At 43.1% G+C, this 22658-nt stretch overlaps 1 protein-coding gene across 5 annotated transcripts in view; it reads left to right on the top strand.

Annotated features, from left to right (window-relative positions):
- LOC139582242 (ankyrin repeat domain-containing protein 6-like) overlaps positions 1–22658 on the top strand; it is a 60893-nt gene that overhangs the window by 30839 nt on the left and 7396 nt on the right. For 3 of the 5 annotated variants that reach the window (XM_071412226.1, XM_071412227.1, XM_071412225.1), the window contains exons 2-7: positions 14445–14772; positions 19025–19123; positions 20493–20591; positions 21280–21378; positions 21689–21787; positions 22292–22390. In XM_071412226.1, coding sequence (XP_071268327.1) covers positions 14647–14772; positions 19025–19123; positions 20493–20591; positions 21280–21378; positions 21689–21787; positions 22292–22390 — 621 coding nt within the window. In that variant the 5' untranslated portion in view covers positions 14445–14646. Of the gene's footprint in view, positions 1–14444; positions 14773–19024; positions 19124–19461; positions 19867–20492; positions 20592–21279; positions 21379–21688; positions 21788–22291; positions 22391–22658 lie in introns of those variants that run through there. The other 2 variants (XM_071412223.1, XM_071412222.1) reach the window with 1 other exon arrangement.

Below are 22658 nucleotides of genomic sequence, written 5' to 3'. Positions count from 1 at the left end.
TAGGTGTTCCTTTTGTCCAGGTGGGAAAGGGCAGTGTGGAGTGCAATAGAGATCGCATCATCTGTGGATATGTTGGGGCGGTATGCAAATTGAAGTGGGTCTAGGGTATCTAGGATAATGATGTTGATGTGATCCATGACCAGCCTTTCAAAGCACTTCATGGCTACAGATGTGAGTGCTCCTGGTTGGTAGTCATTTAGGCAGGTTAACTTAGTGTTCTTGGGCACAGGGATGGTGGTCTGCTTGAAACATGTTGGTATTACAGACTCAGTCAAGGACAGGTTGAAAATATCAGTGAAGACTCTTGCCAGTTGGTCAGCACATGCTCGGAGTACACGTCCTGGTAATCCGTCTGGCCATGCGGCCGTGTTTATGTTGACCTGTTTAAAGGTCTTACTCACATTGGGTACGGAGAGCATGATCACACAGTCGTCCGAAACAGCTGATGCTCTCATGCATGCTTCAGTGTTGCTTGCCTCGAAGCAAGTATAGAGGTAATTTAGCTCGTCTGGTAGGCTCATGTCACTGGGCAGCTCTCGGCTGTTGTAGTCTGAAATAGTTTGCAAGCGTCGGAGCCAGTGTAGTAAAATTCAATCTTAGTCCTGTATTGATGCTTTGCCTGTTTGATGGTTCATCAGAGGGCATAGCGTGATTTGTTATGAGCTTCCGGGTTAGAGTCCCGCTCCTTGAGCTTAGTGCGGATGTTGCCTGTGATCCATGACTTCTGGTTGGGGTACTGTGGGGATGACGTCATCGATGCACTTATTGATGAAGCCAGTGACTGATGTTTACCTTTATTTTTTAAATTTATGATGTGGTGTACTCCTCAATGCCATCGGGAGAATCTCGGAACATATTCCAGTCTGTGCTAGCAAAACAGTCCTGTAGCTTAGCATCTGCGTCATCTGACCACTTATTTATTGACCGAGTCACTGGTGCTTCCTGCTTTAGTTTTTGCTTGTAAGAAGGAATCTGTTATGCTGGTGAATGAGGACCCAAAAGCGACGTAATAGAAACAGAGTCTTTATTCCAGTCTTAAACAAACAATGATTCTCCTGGATATTATCAAAGGTAAATCCAAAACAGGAAACCGAAATCCTCTCGTCAGTAGAGAGGAACGACTGGAGACGCGACCACAGACTGCAGGTCGCTTCAGGAAGGCACAGGCCGTAGCTGACATAGACACCTGCTCACACGCAGCATCTGAAGAAGGCAAAAACACGACAGGGCGGAACAAGGACACAGAACAGCAAACATCAAACAAGAATCCGACAAGGACAGAAGCGGAAAACAGAGGGAGAAATAGGGACTCTAATCAGAGGGCAAAATAGGGGACAGGTGTGAAAGAGTAAATGAGGTCGTTAGGAGAATGAGAAACAGCTGGGAGCAGGAACGGAACGATAGAGAGAGAGAGCGGGAGAGGGAGAGAGGGAGGAGGAGAGAGAGGGATAGAAAGAGGGAAAGAACCTAATAAGACCAGCAGAGGGAAGCACAGGGACAAGACATGATGATCAAAGACAAAACATGACAGAATCAGGAGGATAGTGTTATGGTCAGATTTACCAAATGGAGGTCGAGGGAGAGCTTTGTACGCGTCTCTGTGTGTGGAGTAAAGGTGGTCTAGAGTTATTTTTCCTCTGGTTTTAAGGTACTTAGGTTTTTACAATACCGTCTATAACAATATTTTGATACAGTGCTAAACAAATGAAAAGTTCTACAAATTGGACTACTTTACTGTCAGCTTTGTCCTAGTTTGGTTGAGTATAAAATAATCCGAAAAAGCCCATTAAAACCACTTAGAATTAATTTCTTGCAATCTTAGGGTCATGACGCAATACGGTCAAAATTGAGAATAATATAATTATATATTATGTTGGCCATATTGCCCGGCCCTACTTTAGACCATGCCATATTGCAGTGTCTTGAATAGAATTAAAATCAGTTCAATACGGATTCCCTTCAATATGTAATAACATTGTGTGTGTCCCACATGGCACCCTGTAGTATAGTCGTATAGTATAGTATAGTAGTATAGTAGTATAGTAGTATAGTACTATAGTGTAGTAGTATAGCAGTATAGTATAGTGTTATAGTATATTATAGTAGTATAGTATAGTAGTATATTATAGTATAGTGGCATAGTATAGTGGTATATTAGTATAGTATAGCAGTATAGTACTATAGCAGTGTAGTATAGTATTATAGTATATTATAGTAGTATAGTATAGTAGTATATTATAGTATATTAGTATAGTATTATAGTATATTATAGTAGTATAGTATAGTAGTATATTATAGTATAGTAGTATATTATAGTATAGTAGTATAGAATAGTAGTATAGTATAGGGTGCCATTTGGGAAGCATACATTTGGTGCAGACAGGAACTCGGTCAATACCTTAATCACATTTGACATTTGTTAATTCCAGTGGGTCAGACCATCAGAAAACCCCAAAGTATGGGCAGTTTCAGCCACCCATCTGTTTTACAGGAGAATAAGCTGTCTATGCCAAAGATAAAAATGGCACAATGATGATGGACCAAGCATTAGCTGAATGAGTTATCATCAGCTACAGTAGTACGGCTTATGTCTCTTGGTGCGTCTATGAATGTAGTCCTTCACGTTCACAAAGTTTTTCTCAAACTTTTAAAACAAGTAGCCTACAGTCTCGAAGCATGTCTGATGTCAGAACTACAGTGTAGGCTAATACATGACAGTGACCCAGAGTTGAAAGAGTTATGCTTGAGTATTTTGGCTGATCTCTTGTCGCTGCTATTTGACAGCTCAAGGAATAAACAGCGGCCTAAGACATTCCAACGTGGTCAAGCTAGTTTGGAGGCGGGCAGCCTCCTTTATAACCATTTAACTGTAATTAAATGTAATCGAAAATGTAATCTACGTAATCCCCAAAAGTAATTATTTATGATGATCGGCTCATAAACAATAACTAGTAATACTACATACTCCAAAAAAGGCTCAAATCTCACCGTTCTGATAAAGATAGTTGATGTATTTCCTATTCAACAAAACTGTATGAATAATGCTTAAAATTACATATGCTTTCCAAATATATGAAATTATGAAACTACTAACTATAAGATTTCACCTTCCTTAACTGTAAAATACATATTTCTATGTTTAGTGTTTGACAAAATGTGCATCTTTTCTAAAAGTCTATCTTGATCAAAACGTCTGCCCCCATTACTGTGAACGTCTCACAGAGCTCTAGCTTGACTTCTTGAACTCTGTGTCTATGACAAACCAAAAGTTTTTTTGTTTGTTTCAAATCTATTTTACATTAATGGCTATAAATCGATCTCTGAATGTGCTACCATGATGAAACCACTCTCTCCTGCTGCGCTACAATGTAAGGATTGTAGGTTTGTGACATAGGGTTCAGCCAAGAGTTGATGGACAGTCAGAAGAGTGAATAAAAAGGTAGGAGAGACATCCCAGCTACAAGTGGTTTCAGATTTCACATCCTACATCACACAGGCTCAATTATACCACTGTGTCAGTGGGAACCAGGGCTATTGCTCAATGCTAGCCATTTTGATCTACGGTATCCACAGATTGATTTATAAGCGAAAATGTTTGATCTGAGCAGGTACCAGAACCACTTTATATTTAAGAGGATTGTAACGTTCGTTCTCGTCATCTGAGGAGGAGCATGGATCGGACCAATATGCAGCGTAGTTTGAAGACATAATGATTTATTTAAAGAAAGACGAACACGAAGCACACTTGATAAATTACAAAATAACAAACGACGTAAACAGACCTGAACATGAGAACTTACAGACAACGAAGAATGCACAAACAGGAACAAACTAACAAACGAAACAGTCCCGTGTGGCACAAACACTGACACAGGAACAATCACCCACAAACAAACAGTGTGAACAGCCTACCTAAATATGGTTCTCAATCAGAGGAAACGTAAAACACCTGCCCCTGATTGAGAACCATATCAGGCTAATTGAAAAGAACCCAACATAGAAACACATAACATAGAATGCCCACCCAGCTCACGTCCTGACCATACTAAACAAAGACAAAATAAAGGAAATAAGGTCAGGAACGTGACAAGGATTTATTAATATGCTTGAGTATATCACCTCAGAGACTATCCCAGACAAGTCCACCCATCTTCCCATTGGTGTGGATGGAAACCGTCTGGAGACCTGACTTTCCCTCAGATTCACTAGATGCCAATCCAGGTATAGATCAAACTACATTGAGGGAGAAGAAGGTTAAATCTAGCAGTCTCAAAACATGCCTGTATAAAAATACTTTGTGTCTTTAGGCCTCCTTCCTCTCAAAATTGGTATGAAAATCAAAGAGAGCTTGGCATTTCGTAGTTTTGAACCGAGTCCTGAGTTCCTGAAAGGTTCGCACAAAAGCCCCGTTGCCTAGCTGCCTGTGAGGATCCCTGTTCTGTCAGCCTTTGTGTGTGGCTATATGGCTGAACAGACCTCTTATGTAGATCCACAAGAATGCAGAGGGGGAGAGACTTTCTCCTTACTTCATCTTATTAATTTCTCAGCTGGCAGGGGGGAGTCATTTAAATGTTACCATAGTACATTTAGCAACCATTTTAACGCAAAGAAAATGTATTTCAGAAAAAAACTCTTCTTTGACTAGTTATAGTGCATTCCTGATGAATAGAATAGTCGTTTTTGCATTGTGCATAGGCATTCTCTTTTAAATAGCCAACGGAAAGGTGACTTTTTTTCCTTGTCAAGTTTATGACATGTTAAAAAATAGCCCTTGTCAATCAGAAACATTTCAACATGTTTTCATCTGTGTGTGAATTATCCACGCATGGCATTCTGCAGATTTGTAAGGGTATAATCACTGCCTTGCTTTTCTTAACCCCCCCTTAGGACATTTCAGAGACTCACCATCTCTAGATAGAAAGCTCCGGAATGTCTTTGCCTGTAAGACCCAGAGAGAGGAAATGGCTTCCTCCTTCAGAAGCTTCAGTATGATGACATCATTGAGAGTTATATAGATGTTTGTGGAATGAGATATTGGTTGATATTGCAAGAAAATCTGCTCTTGGACTCCAGTAAGTGTTTTCAATATTGGCTTCATAAAAAGTAATGTTCTCCATTTGATTCTAATGGATTTAAGATGTAATGCTTGTATGGAAGATATTCCCCTGGTCTGATTAAACTTTTTGTCATAGCATATTAGGGAACAAAACATATTTGCTATGCTTCTATTTTAAAGTGACAGAAGATTACAGCACAGCTACAGGGCCTTCAGAAAGTATTCACACCCCTTGACTTTTTCCACATTTTGTTGTGTTACAGCCTGAATTTAAAATGGATTACATTGAGATGTTGTGTCACTGGCCTACACAGAATACCCCATAATGTCAAAGTGGAATTATGGTTTTAGATTTTTATAAAAATTGAAACGTTTTTGAATGACTACTTCATCTCTGTACCACATACAATTATCTGTAAGATCCCTCAGTCGAGCAGTGAATTTAAAACACAGATTCAACCACAAAGACCAGGGAGGTTTTCCAATGCCTCGCAAAGAAAGGGGAAAGGGGAATACCTAGTCAGTTGCACAACTGAATGCATTCAACCGAAATGAGTCTTCCACATTTAACCCCACCCCTGAATCAGAGAGGTGCGGGGTGTTGCCTTAATCGACGTCCACGTCATCGGCACTCGGGGAGCAATTGTTGTGGGGGTTAACTGCCTTTCTCAAGGGCAGAACAGACAATTTATTTTAAACAAGCATCCTTTCGGTTATTTTTAGGATAGAAATACATGGAATAGAGCTAAACACAGGCAAAATCCTGGAGGAAAACCTGATTCATTCTTATTTCCAACAGACACTGGGAGACAAATTACATTTTGAGCAGGACAATAACCTGAAACACAAGGCAAAATATACACTTGAGTGGCTTACCAATACCACATTGAATGTTCCTGAGTGGCCTAGTTACAGTTTTGACTTTAATCGGCTTGAAAATCTATGGCAAGACTTGAAAATGGCTGTCTAGCAATGATCAACCACCAACTTGACAGAGCTTGAAGAATTTTAAGTGCAAGTATTGTACAGTCCAGGTGTGCAAAGCTCTTAGACTTACCCAGAAAGACTCACATCTGTAATAGCTGCCAAAGGTGATTCTAACATGCTTTGACCAAGGCGTGTGAATACTTACAGTATGTAAATGAAACATTTCTGTATTTCATGTTCAATACATTTGCAAAAAAATTGTGTGTAGATGGGTGAGAAAAAAAATGGATTTGATCCATTTTGAATTCAGGCTGTAACGCAACAAAATGTGGAATAAGTCGAGGGGTATGAATACTTTCTGAAGGCACAGTAAATGTGAAAATGATGTATCGTAGGTAATGAAGGGTTACAGAAAAGGCACAGTGTTTTCTAAACACCACAGACGTTTTGGGTCTGCTATGTTTGTTAGACGTGTTAGTGCTCATCCTAGTGTGATCACCTTGGCCTGACAATGGCATAGTTCCACATGACCGTACAGGAATGGTAACTAACTCTTTTTAATGAGGTCCTCCCGGTGTACAATAGAAAGGACATGGCTTCAGTAATCTATTATTTTAACCTGGCAACTGTGATACATCCTGGAATATGTTTGCAAAATATTAAACAGGAATAGCCTGCAATGCATTCACTGTGCAACAGGTCATTAAAAGAAGAGTAGAGTTTCATTTCTATATTTTCAAATGTCTAGTAATGCAGAACCCTGTTAGTATGATGTACAGTGTACATCACACATGCAATACATGCGTGTGACAACTATTTGCAGAGAAATCATTTCAACAGAGCCACTAGAGTAGTTGTCAGAGTGGATTAGACTCAGGGGATCTGATGGGACATGCCTTTTCCTCTCCAGATTGAAGCTGAACAATGTTGCAGAAAAATAGTTCAGATTTTTCTTGGTGTCTCTCACTTCCTCTGGAAAGATGGCCGTTTGAGCTAATAGCTCAGGTTCGTCTCATGTTTCGTAGTCGTATCCTTGGACTTGTAAGGTGCCCAGAATAATACAAGTTGGGACATTCCTGTCTAGTACCATCTTTCTCACTTCGATTTTACCATTGAATTCCCCAAACAACAGTCCTTTATGGCAGAGGCCATTTAAAGTGAACTGAGAGAGGAACTGACTGGTGAAGAGGTGCCCTGGCCCCTTCCTTTTATAATGGTTGACAGAAGCCACAGATAACACCGAGGTGGGTGCCATTAGCTGTGTAATGATCCAGCCACCTTGAGGCTTTACAGCGTATAGATTCAATAGACTCCGGATTAGAGGCACCCGGCGGTTATCTTTGCTTTAACCGCAGCGCTGTATTATACACACTCCAACATTCATCTGGTTCATTGGGGCCAGGCCTAGAGGTTTGAGGGACTGTGAGAAACTTGATTAAAGCCACAGTGTGAGAGGAGCAGGTGGGCCCCGCTCCGGGGCATGATCAGAGGGACCTGCCTGCTCTGAGCATGCCCAGTCCCTTCATGACAGAAGTTCTGACAGAGAAACACTACTCTTAGTATATGGAGATTAGGAAGGTATGTAGCATATGTCCCTGATGAAACAGATGTTTTGAAGTGTTATCAACAGACTTATGGTCTATGGCTACAGTATAGTCTGCTTGTTTGATTTATCTAGCTTTTCAAAGAGCTTTATCTAGACAATCTGTTTAAGTCGGTAGGGGGGCTGAGGGAGACATAGACCAGCTTATCCAAACTATTATTAAGACATAGCATGACAGCCAACTTGTTTGGTTCTTTTGGTTGGTTCGGTATTGCCTGTGAAATAGGAATGTCTGAAACCTTAGACTAGGTGCGATGGACCAAGCAGTAGACTGAGATTCCTCATGGCTCTATAATTAGGATTATCTGCCATACGTCTCAGATGCAGAAATGGGAGGTCCATCATCAGGAAAATAAACAGGGTAACTAGTGCAGGGACCTGTATTTTGCACGATTACACGAAGACATGGTGAGCTTTTTCTTCATGTAACTCTACTTTGCCTCGATGGAAGCGTAATGTTCTTTCGTGGTATAGATTTACAGCTGTCCCTGGAATGTGTAATTTAAGACTTACCAGCCCATTAACTTACTTCTCGAATCGTTGAATTTCATTCACCTGCTGTAGACCTAGCCTATATGTCGCATGGCAAAAGGGGGAACATAATATCCTCAAATAATTGCTTCCACTTACAGCACAAATAGCAAATAGCGTGAATTGGAAGCTCTGTAATCAAATAGTGAGTAATGTTAAGACATGTAAGGACCCACTGGGCACACCTCATCATTTCAACATGGACATTTTGGTAATATTTGGTTGAGACTTCGATCAACGAGATTTCAACCTTTATTTGTTGAATTCTCAATGTGTTATCACTGCGCTTTCAAACATTTCAAAAGACAACAAAGTTCAAATAGGAATAGAATGTCAGATATTTTGTATTTATACAATAACTTTTAAAGGTGCAATGTGCAAAAATCGCTCTTTCATTTCCTGGTTGCTAAAAAGCTAATCGTTTGCCTAATTTCAGTTTATGTGACAAAACAAGCAAGTATAGTGTACAGAATCTAAACCGCTATGAAATATATTTTACATAACCCTAAATAACCCTAAAAACTAAACTTAAGAACTATCGCTTCTTAGACTTGCTTTCAATGAGAATGACAGATCAATAACTCACATTTCCATGTCAATTTGGTTGGGTCACCCAAAAAGTTACATATTGCAGCTTTAATGTGTTATCGCTGTGCTTCATCTAACAGCACAAACAAATGACGTGGATTGTATTTGAGATTACATTAAAAGTACATAGTGCAAGTGATCAATGCTGTTTAAGATTCTGTGCAGGTTATTACAGCAGTTGTGAAGCTCTCCACCGACCTGCGACCTTTGCATGCTTTCTTGAACATGCACGCTTTCTATGATTGCATAAGAAGACATTTATAGTTACAGTAGCTAAACTCAAAATGTGGCCAAATTTTTCCAAATTTTGTTACATTACAGCCTTATTCTAAAATGGATTTAAAAAAAATCTCATCAATCTACACACAATACCCCATAATGACAAAGTGTTAACAGGTTTTTATAAATTTTTGCTAATTGATAAAAAAAACTAAACAGAAATACCTTATTTACATACAGTTGAAGTCGGAAGTTTACATACACCTTAGCCAAATACATTTAAATGTAGGTTTTCACAATTCCTGACATTAAATTCTAGTAAAGATTCCCTGTCTTAGGTCAGTTAGGATCACCACTTTATTTTAAGAATGTGAAATGTCAGAATAATAGTAGAGAGAATTATTTATTTCAGCTTTTATTTATTTCATAACATTCCCAGTGGGTCAGAAGTTTACATACACTCAATTATTATTAGTATTTGGTAGCATTGCCTTTAAATTGTTAAACTTGGGTCAAACGTTTCGGGTAGCCTTCCACAAGCTTCCCACAATAAGTTGGGTGAATTTTGGCCCATTCCTCCTGACAGAGCTGGTGTAACTGAGTCAGGTTTGTAGGCCTCCTTGCTCGCACATGCTTTTTCAGTTCTGCCAACACATTTTCTATGGGATTGAGGTCAGGGCTTTGTGATGGCCACTCCAATACCTTGACTTTGTTGTCTTTAAGCCATTTTGCCACAACTTTGGAAGTATGCTTGGGGTCATTGTCCATTTGGAAGACCCATTTGCGACCAAGCTTTAACTTCCTGACTGATGTCTTGAGATGTTGCTTCAATATATCCACATCATTTTCCTTCTCATAAGGCCATCTATTTTGTGAAGTGCACCAGTCCCTAATGCAGCAAAGCACCCCCACAACATGATGCTGCCACCCCCGTGCTTCACGGTTGGGATGGTGTTCTTCGGCTTACAAGCCTCCCCTTTTTTTCTCCAAACATAACGATGGTCATTATGGCCAAACAGTTCTATTTTTGTTTCATCAGACCATAGGACATTTCTCCAAAAAGTACGATCTTTGTCCCCATGTTCAGTTGCAAACCGTAGTCTGGCTTTTTTATGGTGGTTTTGGAGCAGTGGCTTCTTCCTTGCTGAGCGGCCTTTCAGGTTATGTCGATATAAGACTCGTTTGACTGTGGATATAGATACTTTTGTACCTGTTTCCTCCAGCATCTTCACAAGGTCCTATGCTGTTGTTCTGGGATTGATTTGCAGTTTTCGCACCAAAGTACGTTAATCTCTAGGAGACAGAACACGTCTCCTTCCTGAGCAGTATGACGGCTGCGTGGTCCCATGGTGTTTATAGTTGCGTACTATTGTTTGTACAGATGAATGTGGTACCTTCAGGCGTTTGGAAATTGCTCCCAATGATGAACCAGACTTGTGGAGATCTACAAATTTTATTTTGAGGTCTTGGCTGATTTCTGATTTTCCCATAATGTCAAGCAAAGAGGCACTGAGTTTGAAAGTAGGCCTTGAAATACATCTACAGGTACACCTCCAATGGACTCAAATTATGTCAATTAGCCTATCAGAAGCTTCTAAAGCCATGACATAATTTTCTGAAATGTTCCAAGCTGTTTAAAGGCACAGTCAACTTAGTGTACGTAAACTTCTGACCCACTGGAATTGTGATACAGTGAATAATAAGTGAAATAATCTGTCTGTAAACAATTGTTGGAAAAATTACTTGTTTCACGCACAAAGTAGATGTCCCAACCGACTTGCCAAAACTATAGTTTGTTAACAAGAAATTTGTGGAGTGGTTGAAAAACGAGTTTTAATGACTCCAACCTGAGTGTATGTAATCTTCCGACTTCAACTGTAAGTACTCAGACCCTTTGCTATGAGACTCAAAATTGAGCTCATTTGCATCCTGTTTCCATTGATCATCCTTGAGATGTTTTTACAACTTGATTTGAGTCCACCTGTAGTAAATTCAATTGATTGGACATGATTTGAAAAGGCACACACCTGTCTATATAAGGTCCCACAGTTGACAGTGCATGTCAGCTCAAAAACCAAGCCATGAGGTCAAAGGAATTGTTCGTAGATCTCCGAGACAGGATTGTGTCGAGGCACATCTGGAGAAGGGTACCAAAACATTTCTGCAGCATTGTAGGTCCCCAAGAACACAGTGGCCTCCATCATTCTTAAATGGAAGAAGTTTTGAACCACCAAGACTCTTACTAGAGCTGGCCGCCCAGCCAAACTGAGCAATCGGGAGAGAAGGGCCTTGATGATCATTCTGACAGAGCTCCAGAGTTCCTTTGTGGAGATGGGAGTACCTTCCAGAAGGACAATCATCTCTACAGCAAATCACCAATCAGGCCTTAATGTTAGAGTTGCGAGACGGAAGCCACTCCTCGGTAAAAGGCACATGACAGCCCGCTTGGAGTTTGGCAAAAGGCACCTAAAGACTCTCAGACCATGAGAAACAAGATTCTCTGGTCTGATGCAACCAAGATTGAACTCTTTGGCCTGAATGCCAAGCGTCACGTTTGGAGGAAACCTGGCACCATCCCTACTGTGAAGAATGGTGGGGATATCTTTCAGCGGCAGGGACTGGGAGAATAGTCAGGTTTGAGGGAAAGATGAACGGAGCAAAGTACAGAGAGATCCTCGATGAAAACCTGCTCCAAAGCGCTCAGGACCTTAGACTGGGGCGAAGGTTCCCCTTCCAACAGGACCAATGACCTTAAGCACACAGCCACGACAACGCAGGAGTGGCTTCGGGACAAGTCTCTGAATGTCCTTGAGTGGCCCAGCCAGAGCCCGGACTTGAACCAGATCGAACATCTCTGGAGAGACTTGAAAATAGCTGTGCAGCAACGCTCCCCATCCAACCTGACAGAGCTTGAGAGGATCTGCAGAGAAGCATGGGAGAAACCCCCCAAATACAGTTGTGCCAAGCTTGTAGCATCATACACAAGAAGACTCGAGGCTGTAATCGCTGCCAAAGGCGCTTCAACAAAGTACTGAGTAAAGGGTCTAGGGAGTATTGTGTGTAGATTGATGAAGGGAAAAAATATTTATTACATTTTAGAATAAGGCTGTAACGTAACAAAATATGCAAGAAGTCAAAGGGTCTGAATACTTTCCGAATGCCCTGTATATATTTACAAAATAATTATGGGGGATTGGAAATGATACAGACAATTCCATTGATGGAAGCCACAATCTATGTGCAATATTAAAGCTGATTTACCCCATAAAAAAATATTTTCTAAATGTATTTGATCTTAGTAAAAGATTGGCGAAAGAGAAAAACAAGCAATAGGTCTGCATTTAAAGTATGCATTGATATGCTACATTATGCATATATCTTTTTGCCTTGGTATAGCTTCATCTGGTGTACCATTACAAACCCATATAATGCCTATGGGTCTGAATGGAAGAAATCATTATTTTGTCATATCGCTTACTGTGGCTGTGTCCTTTGACCTCATCACCTTTCATAATGAAGGAACACAAACAGGCCATGCAAGCTGTAATTTCAACAAGCTAATTCACACATACTTCATCTTAAATAACCATGGAGAATGTTCTTGGCAGTTCATTTAGTTTCTACAAGTATGCCTGAATACAGCCTGGCAGATGATCAGCCTTATAATTGAGCTAATAAGCTACATTCAATTGACCATAGTGGTTTTCACCAGATGCTGGTGTGTTTAATCAATTACCTAGTTCCTCTGAGCCAGTTAGAAACATTGACAGATTTGACAGCTCAACACATTGACGGGTTGTAATGATGGTAGTAGGAACTCCTGGAAAGACAACCTTTTTCCTGTGAGTCACTCTGCCTGCGGTCACACCAACTCTCGCTCAGCTAACCGCAGAAGTCTGACTCCTGTGTGTGGTTGGTTAAAGCTATTTTATTAGCTTTTTTATAGCTTTATGCCTGATGATATGGCATAAAAGTGAAAACAAAACAGTGTTTGTGTAGAAAGTACTCCCTGTTGTTGGAAATGCCAATCCTTAACCTCTATTCAACCTGTATGAACTCATTTGACAGACAGATCTACTGTGTACAGCTGCTGTCTCCCCCAACAGGAACTAGCCTGTTTTCCCAACTCCCACAGCTGACTATATTGGGTCATCCCAGTGCCCAAGAAAAACCGGGTGACATGCCGAAATGACTATCTCCCCGTCGCGCTCGGTCATCATGAAATGCTTCGAGAGGCTGGTCATGGCCCACATCAAGGCCAGCATGTCAGGTATACTGGACATACTCCTATTTGTCTACCGCTCCAACAGATCCACGGAAGATCCCATTTCTATCGCTATTCACACGGCCGTAAAACATCTGGACAAGAGGAACACCTATGTGACAATTCTGTTCACTGACTACAGTTCAGCATTCAACATTATTGTTTCCGCCAAGTTCGACACCAAGCTCAGAGCCCTGGGTCTGGACACAACCCTCTGCAACTGGATCCTGGACTTCCTGATGGGCAGACCACAGGCTGTGAGGATTGGTAATGTTCACCCATGACTGCGTGGCCTTGCACGACACCAGCTCCATCATCAAGTTTGCTGACGACACCACAGTTGTAGGCCTGATAACCAACAACGACGAGTCAGCCTATAGGGAGGAGGTAAGTGAACTGGCATTGTGGTGCCAGGACAACAACATCTCCCTCAACGTCAGCAAAACAAAGGAGTCGATTGTTAACTTCAGGAAGCAGAGGAAGGAACATGCCCTGATCCGCATCCACAGTACTGCAGTAGAGAGAGTCAGCAGTTTAAAGTTCCTCGGCGTCCACATCACAGAGGACTTGTCATGTACCAACAACACCACCACTCTTGTCAAGAGGACACGACAGCGTCTGTACTTCCTAAGGTGTCTGAAGAAATTCTACATGCCAGCCTGGGTCTTCTCCAAATAATACTACTGCACCATCGAGAGCGTCCTGACCGGTTGCATCACGGCCTGGTAGGGGAATTGGTCCTTCCACGATCGCAAGGCCCCCCAGCGGGCCCTCCAGATGGCCCTGTACATCACTGGGACTGTGTTCCCACCCATCCAGGACATCTACTCAAAACAGTATCTGAGGAAGACCTGCAGAATCATCAAAGACACCACACACCCCAGTCATAAGCTGTTCACTCCCTTACCGTCAGGTAGACGTATCAGGGCATGAAGTCTGATACCAACAGGCTCAGAGACAGTTTTGATCTACAAGCCATCAGACTACTTATCTTTTTTTATTTCTTATTGTTGTTGCATTGTCAATAAGGAACTTGCAAGTAAGCATTTCATTGGACAGTGTATACCATGTGTATCCCGTACATACGACTAATACAACTTGAAACTAGATAGCTAGCAGCACTGATGCGACCGCCATTAAAATCTCAATCTATTCTCCCCGTTCCCTCCTGGCTTCCTGTTTGCCATTCTACTACTCTACCATGTGACACGCGCTAGCCTGTTATAACCACACACGTGTTTCCTGTTCTCTTCCAGGCGCTGAGGATGACATGAGGGAGCCAACCTGGGAGTGTCCGGAGGTCCGAGCCCTCTCTCTTCTCCTTCTCTCCTTCTCTCCTCCTCTCTTTCTGCCCACTACCTCTGTGTGTGACGGTCATGAATTAGGGTTGGTGTGAGCCCACCCTCCCTTCCTTGGAGCACTGCGTCTTGGAGTCAGTGCTTCACTCGCCCTGCTTACATGAGCCAGCAGGATGCGGCTGCGGTCCTTGCACTCTCTGAGCGCCTCCTTGTAGCCTCGCACAAGGGCCAGGCCGACAATGTGGTCCAGCTCATCAACAAGGGCGCCAAAGTAGCCGTCACCAAGGTAAGTGGATTAGAGGAGGTTGTCTTCTTGTGTGTTCATAAGACTTTTGTCTTTTCAATGTGTTTATTTGACTAAGTAGCAGTGGTCACACAGGCTGGGCCACCAGGCTTTTTTTCTGACAAACGTGTACTGTGTACCACAGGAGGTTGGTGGCACCTTAATTGGGAAGGACGGGCTCGTGGTAATGGCTGGAGCGGAATAGGTGGAATGGTATCAAATACACCAAACACATGGTTTGATGCCATTCCATTTGCTACGTTCCAGCCATTATTATGAGCCGTCCTCCCCTCAGCAGCCTCCACTGCTGTGTACTGTTTCTGTGTGTAGCCAATATGGGTTTGTGTGGGTACTGTGTCTCACTCAACTGCAGCCTCATTGGGCCACCAGGGCAATGACCATGGGGCAGATGTATGTGCGTAGTGTGGTACATCATTCATGCTATGATTAGATCCCCCTCTACAGTCCACTGTCAAAAGATTAGATGGGACTGGAGCAGTATATGAATATATTATAATCCTCACTTTCATGGATACTAGTACTATCTGTAAAACTACCCCGTTTCCTCACAGTAAGTTACAGTAGCTGTATTTTACAGGAAGGAGGAGGGGTTTGAATTTGCAGTATCTGGAGAGGAAGAGGAATGTGTTGGTTACAAATGAACACGGCCATGAGGGACTCTCTCTGATGCTGATTTTACCCGTGTGTGTGTGTCACTTGTGCGAAGGAGCTTTTCCTTCGCTCCATCTGGCTGTCCGCGACCACAGCTGTGGGAGCACAGATCTGGGTAAACACGCTGACACAGTGTAAACCTCTGTTTGAGGTCACACCACACAACGCTGGGAGAGAAGATTTCTTAAACATGCCATGTAGCCCCAAGCCTCTTCACTGAAAGGAGCAGAGGAGGAATACAGTACAAAGATTGACACATTTAATATAGGCTAGGTATGTTCAGCTTGAATCAACAGTGTTATCATATGACAATAATGTATTGTCATCATTGCATGACATGGCTTTACAGAATGTGGTAATGGATCTCCCAAAGACAGTGAATTTAGGTGTGTGCTGTAGTGTTTTTTATTGTACCTTTATTTAACTAGGCTAGTCAGTTAAAGAACAAATTCTTATTTCAATGACGGCCTAGGAACAGTGGGTTAACTGCCTTGTTCAGGGGCAGAACGGCAGATTTTGTACCTTGTCAGCTCGGGGATTCGAACTTGCAACAGTGCAGTTACAAGTCCAATGCTCTAACCACAAGGCTACCTGCCACCCCAGTAAATACAGTAAATACACCTGTGTGTTTGGGTGTTTGCTGTGAGAGTCACAGACAGACATGCTTGATTGAAGTAATGTGCGGCAGTAGCAATCCTATCTGTCTGTGAAGTGAATAGCCTGTCTTTGTGTCTCTGTCAGAGCAGCTCTAATAATTAAGACAGACCTGAGGTGTCGAGATAGTATTTAGGTCAGGTCTCAGATCTCCACAGTCTTTCTCTTGATAGACTGATACTGGCCGATAAGACAGCCAGGCAGAGGCCTTTTTTCCTGAGCCTCATAAATGTACTTCCTCAATAACACATCTCTGGGCAGAAGCTTTTTTTCTGCTCTCTGTGATGTTCATGTTAAATGCTGTGTGCCCCTTTAAGAGAGCACAAGAGTTACGGCTTAAGGAAGACAGATAGCTGACAACTTTCATATATTCAGTCAGTCATGTTTTCATATTTCACTCATATTCAGCTGTAAGTGTAAGAATTACAGTTCACTTCCTGAAACGATAACAAATGCAGCATTCTTGACAAATTAAAGACGATTGAAAGTCTTACATGGTTGTATCTGCTAGGCCTACCTGTCTCTTTGATAATGTTACGTTCAGCTGTATTTTCACATTTTGGCTGGGTTCCCTAGTAACAAAAAAAACTAGAAACATGAGGATTATATTTCAGTTGGAAATTCCGGTACTTCAGGGGAAGAGGAGGGTATTGTATTGGGGAGTGTGAGGTAAAGTGTCAAGTTTTGGATGGAGGTTTTAGTTCTGTGGAAGAGAAACTCTTTTGAGAATGCGAAAGAGAGGAGTTAGAATAGAACCAGTCGTGAGTCTATCTAAGGTCATACCAGGCCACAGAGCAGAGAGCAGGCCCTTTCCATTCACAGTCTCCTGAGATAATAGACTTCACCCTGGCTGGGCCTTGACTGTGTTTACCTGAGACGCTTCCATGGCAGGCATCCAAGCCTGGCCCAGTGAAACTCAACCCCTGCCTGGCCGTAGTGAATACCAGGCAGTGCCGAGCCGCACCCATATATCAGGCCACACTCGCCTGCTAAAGGGATTGTGGTCTCTCCCGTCTCTACCCATTTAATGGAGGGCTGTGAGGATTAGGTGTTAATAAGGGGGTTGTGTTGATGTGGTTCTTTGTGATTGCACACCTGATCTCTAATTACATTGAATTAACGTGGATGATTAAATATGGCTGCCAGTTACATGTTTCAGGAGACCGATTCTGCAGCAGGCAGACAGTACGTTTGCATTATATTTTCTCACTCCCAGGTTGTTACTGGGTTTTAAATCAAAATCAAATCAAATGTTATTTGTCACGTGTGCTGAATATGTGTAGACCTTACAGTGGAATGCTTACTAACAAGCCCTTAACCAACAATGCTTTAAGAAGAACAAATAATTAAACAGCAGCAGTAAAATAACAATAGCGAGGCTATATACAGGGGGTACCGGTACAGAGCCAATGTGCCGGGGCACCGGTTAGTTGAGGTAATTGAGGTAATATGTACAGAGATAATAAACAGAGAGTAGCAGCAGCTTAGAAGAGGGGTTTGGGTAGCCCTTTGATTAGCTGTTCAGGAGTCTTATGGCTTGGGGGTAGAAGCTGTTTTGGACCTAGACTTGGCGCTCCGGTACCGCTTGCGGTGCGGTAGCAGAGAGAACAGTCCATAACTAGGGTGGCTGGAGTCTTTGACCATTTTTAGGGTCTTCCTTTACTGTAGCCTATGTGGAGAGATAGGGTTCGGTATCTTGAAATAATGCTTTAAGATTTACTGAGAGCATCTGTTTACATTAGCTTAACCCCTATTACTTAAAGAGCGACTGCCTTCAGAAAAGCAACAAATCCTTTGAAAACTGCCTATGTGGCATCGATTAGAGTCAGAAACAGTTATTCTAGTGTCAAAATTGATATAAAGTCAGTCTCGTCTTAAAACGGAGTTAGGAACATCCGTGCGTCACAACGGGTAAATGAAAGTTGGGTTTTGATTTGACAATGTCCATTTGCCCACTAACATGGGGTGAACAGCTGCGGTGATTGCTCTCTATCCAATAGCATAGACAGTGAGACAGACCTGCCAAGCAGCTCCGACTTTGTTTACATAACACGTCGCACATTTTTTTTACTTGAGAACCTTGGTACTTATCACCTTAAGATGTACAATTGCACAACTTAAACATCCTCGGCAAAAACGTCGAAATTCATTACAGATTTCTTGAGTTATCTTAGATTCATTCTGGGGATATTGAGGAAGTGAATTAAGCTTCTGTGTCTACAGTGTCTCATGGGGGACAAACATAATTAACCAAACACGGAATCAGTCAGGAAACACACTTCCCAAGACTGAAATCTAGTTTTCATAAAGAGCAACAGCTTGGATTCCTTTCAGTTGTTATAAGAAAAGGAACATTCCATGACGAGTATCCAGCATGCCTTTACATTTCTAACCTTATCTAATCCAATACAGCATATGATCGTAATGTCGGGTAGTATCACTGATTTAACCTGGCAAACAATCCATTATTACCATAGAAAGAGAAACCTCCCAAAACTATAAATACACATTTTCTCCATAGCAGGCTGCAGGTCCATAAGTCTGGGCCTAAGAGCCGGAGGATGTGGGCGGCCTATCCATAAGCAGCTATATAGGTTCCCTTCCATTCTAGCTCGTTTAAACCGTATGTGGATTAAATATTTGTTTGTTTACTGGCGACTCGTTATTCAAATGGCCTGTGTGGCCATGACAGACAGATTGCATGCGGCTAAATGCTGTGCCATGATGACAGCACCATGTGTTACCGGGTATGGCTGAACTGTAGACACATTGTCACATACAGTCTGGTTGGCTTCAGTTGGGGACACTGATATACGGTCTGGTTGTCTGGTTGGCTTCACTTGGTTTCTCTCTCTTCAGTTGGCGTGTCTGTCTTCAGTTGCTGTGGCCCTCTCTTCTGTGTGTGAGAGTGTGTGTTCTGTGTCCACAGTACGGCAGAAGTCCCCTGCATCTGGCCTCCTATAAGGGCCACACCGAGGTTGTGCGCATTCTCCTGAAGGCCGACTGCGATCTGGACATCCAGGACGATGTAAGTACCCAGAGACGGTCTGTTTGTATACTGCCTTCCATTTGCACTGCCCTCTTTCCATGTTTCCAGCTAGCACCACGGTCATGATTGTGATGATGGACTTGTGGGTGGACCATCGCTTGGTTTTCGCTGGCGTTGCATTAGTGTCGCTCACCATCTTCCCAAATGAACATCACACCCATTTAACACCATGTCATATTTGTACAATCACACAAACAAACGGCAGAATATTTAACATAGACCTTCAAATGTGAACTAGGTCACTTTTTGAAGCACACAAACGACATGACATCTGCATGGAGATTCTGAGTCTGGCTGCTGGTGTGTTTTGATTGCAGTGTAGTTTCTCCTGCGTGCGGACAACCTTTCCATTTCTCTAAGACTGTCACACTAGTAGTATAATGACCTCCAGTGGCCTAGAGTGGGATTATTTGGATTGCCAGCTTGAGGCATGCAGCACTCCTCCACGGGTCTCGCCCTCTGGGTGCAGGTCAACCCTCCTCCCCCTCTGCAGTCCCACAGCCACAGATAATGGTCCAAAGCTCTGGCGCTCCCAAATTCTCTCCATCTGGTCAATGAGCTCCCGATCCCGAACGGGCCACAGCACGTCCTCGGCCACCAACGGCGGGGAGTGGTCACAAGGAGGAGGGGGAGGAGGGGAGAGAGAGAGACGGCAGTGGAGGAAGGCTGCTGGAACTAGGCCTGGGAGAGAGCCTGGAAGATCAGGGAGAGTGAAGAAGGAGGTTAGAGAAAAGCTACTTTGAGCCCGTGGAAAATAATCACTCTCCCAATCCTCTACTACTGCACGTCCTCTGGTTGTTGGGCACGCCTCTTAGTTATCTCGCTTGGAATGAACAATCCACAACCCCACCTCCTCCACTCACAGGAATCAGTGCTCCTTCTTGCTCTTCTTTCTTCCACTCTTTCTCGTGACATGTCGAACCTGGTCTGCAAAACGTCACTCTGTTGAGCGGCTGTAGGAGGGGTTCTCCATGTTTGTAGGATTTCCATTTATGGTAGAGCATAAATGAGCTGGGCTGAACTGAGTGCTTTTGCCTGCTGCTGCTGTGTTCACTGCTTTGTATGGAGGATGCCCACTGTAGTAGACTGATCGTATGGAGGCCTATCTGGTGTCACACTGCGGTGTTGGATGATTGTTGTAACATCATTGTCATTTCTTGTGTTAATAATAACCTGAAACATTGTACTTGAGAAACTCTACTAAAAAGTCCACCCATCATATTCAAGTCAGTTTGCCAACTGCAATGGAATCGAAAGTTATTAACCAGTGGATGTGGTATTTGTATTCATCATTGTTGTGAAAATCCCTAACTGATCATCGTGCGTGTGCGTGTGTGTGTGTGTGCAGGGTGAGCAGACAGCCTTACACCGGGCAGCCGTGGTGGGAAACAGTGATGTTATCTCTGCCCTCATCCAGGAAGGGTGTGCTCTGGACAGACAGGACAAGGTACATATCACACACACGTACACACACAGCGCTCACACACACCCACACACACACACACACACACACACACACACACACACACACACACACACACACACACACACACACACACACACACACACACACACACACACACACACACACACACACACACACAGCGCTCACACACACACACACACACACACACACACACACAGCAGCACTCACACAGGGCTAAAAGCACGGCCCAATGCACTCACAGGCACAGAGGGATTTTAAACCCCCAACAAACTGTCAGACAGCACTAAAACTATAGAGAACACACTGCGCCTGTAATCTGCTTATCCCCCATTCATTCCCAGCGAAGAAATAGGAAGTGTCCCAAATGGCACCCAATTCCCTATATAGGGCACTACTTTTGACCAGAACCCTATGAGCCCTGGTCAAAAGTAGTGCACTAAATATGGAACAGGGTGTCATTTGGGATTCATTCATAGCCAATGTGAATAGTCCATGTGAATAGAAAGTGTGTTTATAGCTAGGCCTAGACACGCAGCCTCTTACGTTACCTCACTAATCACCTACTTAGCTTGCCATGTTAGCTATTTTGACTGTAAGAGTAACAATAACACTGTTGTCCAGTATGATAGTTACCAATCCAGAGGTCAGGCTGTGGATGTGTGAAGCTCTTGACTGTTTGTTATTGCAGGACGGTAACACTGCTTTGCATGAGGTCTCGTGGCACGGCTTCAGCCAGTCTGTCAAACTGCTGGTCAAGGCCGGAGCCAACGTTCACTCAAAAAACAAGGTAATTCTACTGCAAATACTGTAGATGTGATTGCTCACAGTTATAAAACAGCTGTGGTTCCTATAGGTCCGGTGCTGTGACTGCAGATTATTATACGACTGGAGAGCTTTTAGTGGTGCTTAGTGTTGACCTGGGTGGTTTTCAGTAGGGCACACCATAGCAGAGATATAGAACTGCAAACGGAAAGCTGTGCTCTAATTGGACAAGTTGAGTTTTGTACAATACCTCCCAGTTTCACTCTGTTCCAAAATGTTGTCTCCCTATTAAACACAACCCTGGTGTCTGTCTGTTTGTCTGTTTGTCCATGTAGGCAGGGAACACAGCCCTCCACCTGGCCTGTCAGAACGGCCACGCTCAGAGCTCCAAGGTCCTGCTGTTAGGTGGCTCCAGGCCCGACAGCAAGAACCATGTAAGTCCCCCTCCTCCATGGGTTGGCTAGTCTACGGGGCACCGTTTGTACCGTCCTATAACTTGTGAACAATAATAATTCCGTGTCACAAAATATAGCATGTTACAAATGGCACTCCAAAGTAGCCTTCCCATGATTTGATACACAATCTCCAGGTATCTCTGAACCACTGCTTAGGAAAACATGCTGACAACAGAAGCCTCTCTACATTTAACTACTACCACAGAGCAGTTTGCATGCAGTCACTTAATTATGAAACGACGTATGCATGTGAGTGCTCTGCTCCGCACTTCAAACATAATCGCCCCTCATGGGTGAATTGAACAAAGCTGCTGAGCAGAGGAAGTAGCCCTCAATACAGTTCGTTGGTCCTCTGCTACACCAACCACTGCCCAGTGTCATGCAGCGCTACTATACTTCTCCATTGACTGCTCTCCCAACGTCTGCGTGAGAGGAAACTCAAGCCGCGTGTGGCGGCGGTGGTCTCTCTTCATTGTGTTCCAGGTGGGTGACACGTGTCTGCATGTGGCGGCCCGTTACAACCACGTGTCCATGCTCCGTGTCCTCCTGGGAGCCTTCTGTTCCGTGGCAGAGAAGAACCAGGTTGGTCTGAGGATGTGACTGACACTAGTTTCACACAAGAGGGCTTTTCCAGCTTTTTACGTTCTGTCTTGTATATTTGGAAAGGGGTTTGAATCGAGACCCATACTTTGACACTACTTTTTCTCTGCTTTCTGCTCACCCTCGTTGAGATGTAATGGGAAAATTGCATGTATTACAACTTTTATGTCATTTCTTCACCCGTTTTTTTTCTGGGTAGAAATCCTATTGATCAGAAATCGTATGCGATGCATGTACACGCAATATGTGA

The sequence above is a fragment of the Salvelinus alpinus genome, chromosome 8 (assembly GCF_045679555.1).
Source record: "Salvelinus alpinus chromosome 8, SLU_Salpinus.1, whole genome shotgun sequence".
NCBI lineage: Eukaryota > Metazoa > Chordata > Actinopteri > Salmoniformes > Salmonidae > Salvelinus > Salvelinus alpinus.
This window is presented reverse-complemented; position numbering and strand designations above follow the sequence as displayed.